General features: G+C 33.2%; 1 protein-coding gene across 1 annotated transcript; it reads left to right on the top strand.

Annotated features, from left to right (window-relative positions):
- Positions 1 to 2,283: 2,283 nt before the first annotated feature.
- On the top strand, positions 2,284 to 3,196 carry LOC137826812 (germin-like protein subfamily 1 member 7). Its single transcript, XM_068632948.2, has 2 exons — positions 2,284 to 2,452; positions 2,557 to 3,196. The coding sequence occupies exons 1-2, from the start codon at positions 2,335 to 2,337 to the stop codon at positions 3,105 to 3,107; spliced, it is 669 nt and encodes a 222-aa protein (XP_068489049.2). The 5' UTR covers positions 2,284 to 2,334; the 3' UTR covers positions 3,108 to 3,196.
- The last annotated feature ends 659 nt before the right edge of the window (positions 3,197 to 3,855 follow it).

Here is a 3,855-nt window from a genome sequence, read left to right as displayed (position 1 = left end):
TGTCTTGCCTCTTTAGGATAGACACTTTAGTCTTCAACTCTCCACCCAGCTCAAGTGATTAGGCCTCACCTATCACTCTCCATACTTAGCATGCACCTCCAAGGAAACCACAAGCTCCATGTGAACCTCCTTGCACGCATCCTCCATTGAAGCTTTCGCCAATCCTCTCCAAAATTGAATCTAAGAATTCGGTCATGAAGGCACAATATGTAAAAGTTTGTTTGAAAGGTTGTTTGTATCATGAATTTGTAAGAAATTAAATAGAAAGCAAAGTAATGATTTGGATGAGTCAATTGGGAAAATTGGAATTAGGGTTCATCCTTCTCACTTGTTTGTATTTTTAATGAATAAAAACATATAACATTTCAGCTTGAATTACTCTACTATCTTTATTGATGTTAGAATGAATGGTTTTAAACTAGAGGGGGTTGAATTGTTTAAAGAGAATTTTCGTAAACTTTTAAAACAAGAATGAATTTATCTCTGGAAACTATTCATAAGAAATTCAGTTTACCAAAAACAGCAAACAAAAACAACAATACTGGAAAAACAATCGGTTGTTTTACCGAAACAATCGGTTGTTTATACCAGCAAACAACAAATAAAACTAAATTTAAAGAGTTAGAGATAGAGAGATTGTACACAGTTGTTTATATTGGTTCACTCCAAACCCTGAGCTACATCCAGTCTTCTCAGAAACCCTGAGGAAATCCACTAAGCAATCACACCTTGATCACTTACACAACAACCAAGAGTTTACCTTGAACACCTCAAGAAACACACTCTCCTTGGTCAACACACCTACACCAAGATTGTTGATCTTGATCCCCTCAATAACACACAGCCAATCTTAGCAAACAGAGGAACGAAACTTGTTTTACAGAGAGTACAAGGATTGCACTTGTTACAGAAGATAATCTGAAATCAATACAAACAGAATCCTATTCCACAACTTTGATCAATCACACACTCTTAGCAATCTCAGCTCTTTGAAAAAATCAAAAACTCTTAGCAAAAACTTATCAAAGATTGATTGTCAAATCTGTTTTTCTGAATTTATTCAAAGATGTAGTTTGTTATCAAATCTTAATAAACTCTTAAATTGCATTAAAAGATTGGTCAAAGCATTTAATGACTGGAGCGTAAGCAGTTAAAACATTTAAAGCTCAGTCAAAGATAAAACAGTTTTTCTGTTATGGTCCCAAAACAAACAATCGGTTGTTTCCTCGAATCAATCGGTTGTTTTGGTTCTTAACAGTTCAACCATTTTAAAAACAGTTTTCAATCTTTTTCTCAAAACACCTAAGTATAAACAATCGGTTGTTTCGACAAAACAATCGGTTGTTTTAACTTAGTTTGAAAACATTTTACTTTCACAAAGATTGAGATGCTTATGCTTTAGATTTAATCAAAGGGTGGATTACAACATTCAAACTACCCCAGAACTAAGCTAAACCAGCACAGCAACATCAAGCACAGCAGAGGCTTCAACATCCTTCAAAGGATTTGAATTCTTCAAAGCTTGAACACCACTTGGTTCAACAATTGATACCCTTTCTCTCCCTTAAATTTCTAAAGATACATGTTTGAAGTACTCGGTATAATGATCTAAAGATGTTCTTAAAAGAAATAGATACTCGACTTCAAGTTTCAAATATGATCAACGAATATGTCAATAAAAAGAGTAAAATTAGGTATACTTCTTAAATTTAGATTTAAAAAAATTCCAGCGATCAGAGATTCGTTCAAGCCAAATGCAAAAAGATTAACATCCTACATCTCCTTCAATTGTTTCATTTTAGTGTGTGTTATTTCAATTAGTTTAAATTGGATTTAGGGTTTATCCTGGTATATGGAATAATATAACCAAAAATGTAAAAAGATTGAAGTTGAATTGTTTAAAAATTGCAGGCATGGGAAGTAAAAGCAGAGAGAAGTTCAAAGCCATGAAACGGTAGTATCTAATGGCGCACATAATTTGTTCAGAAAATTGTGGATGAATAAATAAACTATTCCCGCCGTCGGAGAGTCATTCAAGCCAATCGGAAAAGAGAACAATAACTAAGAACAAGTCTGAAGAAATGATACCAAGTCTAAACTACTCTTTGACAATGCCTTTGTGGTTAATTTATAATTTAAGAATGTTACAGAAGAACAACTACGTATTGGGTAGACGTGGAACATCTTATTAATAAAGAATGGTTCATCACCTAATAAAGAAATAATAAATAATACCACAAGTTAAATACAGGGTTCATCCTTATAAATAGCAAAGGTTAGAAGGAAAACAAATAAATTACCCAAAATCATACAGAAATAGAGTGCAGAAGCAAAATGAAAGCTGTGTATTTCCTTGTGGCCATCTTGGCTTTGACGTCGTCCATTGCCTCTGCCTATGATCCAAGCCCTCTGCAAGATTTTTGTGTGGCTTTGAATGACACCAAGAATGCTGGTACGTACAACCATTCCTCAAGTCTTTTGCTATACATCAATCAACATGATAAGATTATTAAAGATGATCCTTTGAATTGAAAACTTTTTTTGGTGAATTTGTAGTATTTGTGAACGGAAAACTTTGTAAAGACCCCAAAGTAGTGAAAGCAGAAGATTTCTTCAGACACGTGGAACCTGGGAATACCTCCAACCCACTTGGTGCACAAGTGACTCAAGTGTTTGTGGATCAGCTACCAGGATTAAACACACTTGGCATATCTTTGGCTCGTATAGATTTTGCACCAAAGGGTTTAAACTCTCCCCACACTCACCCTCGAGGCACAGAGATCCTTATTGTTGTTGAGGGTACTCTCTATGTTGGATTTGTTACTTCCAATCAAGATGGAAACCGTCTCTTTACCAAAGTTTTGAACAAGGGCGATGTCTTTGTCTTCCCAATTGGTCTCATTCATTTTCAACTTAATGTTGGATACGGCAATGCTGTTGCAATTGCTGCTCTTAGCAGCCAAAATCCAGGAACTATCACTATTGCCAATGCTTTGTTTAAAGCCAATCCATCCATTTCTCCTGAGGTTCTTACAAAAGCCTTCCAAGTAGATAAGACCATAATTGATTACCTTCAAAAGCAATTCTGGTCTGACAACAACAACTAGTTAATCTCACCATGCCCCATCACTTCATCTTCTACACATCATTTCTTTTTCTAATAATTCAAAATTTGTCTGTCTTATATTTATATGTTGTTTCCACCGTATTTGGATTTCAATTTTCTTCTATTTAATTTAATATCAATAACAATAACATTCTCTTTTGTGCAATATAATATATTAAATTCAATGACTCTCTACATAACTCTTTCTCCATACATATATATATTAGAAATGATGTCACTACAAAAATTTACTTTTTAACAGGTTATATTTAACGTTTGCGGCTATTTTAACCCTCACTAAGTACGTTACCTGCGATTTGTTTTTATCCTAAAAGATTTAACATCGCTATCGACGATTTTTACTAACCTCTAAGATGTTTGAAAATGAGAGAGTTGTATATGTCACTATCTAATGGATTAAAATTGCATTTTAACTGATTTCACATAATTAGGAAATTAATCGATCAACACATCGTTTTAACATATTAAAACAAGAGATTTCAAAGACTTCATAGAACTTAAGTGATTTTAATCGATTAAAAACTTGTTTTATGATATAATTTATACTTAAAAGATATTATCAACATACTTGGGATATTATTATAAAATTTATTCACGAGTGAAAACTATTAATATTTATTTACTCAAAGATAGCATAATAATATTGTCATCACAATCTAATTCGGTCTCTTAACTACTATATAATGACAAACCTACTCATGAGACATCTCTAGTATATTTTCTTATAT

This window comes from Phaseolus vulgaris, chromosome 8 (genome assembly GCF_051622355.1).
Source record: "Phaseolus vulgaris cultivar YP4 chromosome 8, ASM5162235v1, whole genome shotgun sequence".
Lineage (NCBI taxonomy): Eukaryota > Viridiplantae > Streptophyta > Magnoliopsida > Fabales > Fabaceae > Phaseolus > Phaseolus vulgaris.
The sequence above is the reverse complement of the archived record's forward strand: the minus strand, read 5'-3'. Positions and strand labels throughout refer to the sequence as shown.

Excerpts from the sequence above, each read along its gene's own strand:
- LOC137826812 (XM_068632948.2), top strand. The coding sequence starts at position 2,335 with ATGAAAGCTGTGTATTTCCTTGTGGCCATCTTGGCTTTGACGTCGTCC. Across the intron at positions 2,453-2,556 it reads GAATGACACCAAGAATGCTG|TATTTGTGAACGGAAAACTT; the intron begins GTACGTACAACC and ends GTGAATTTGTAG.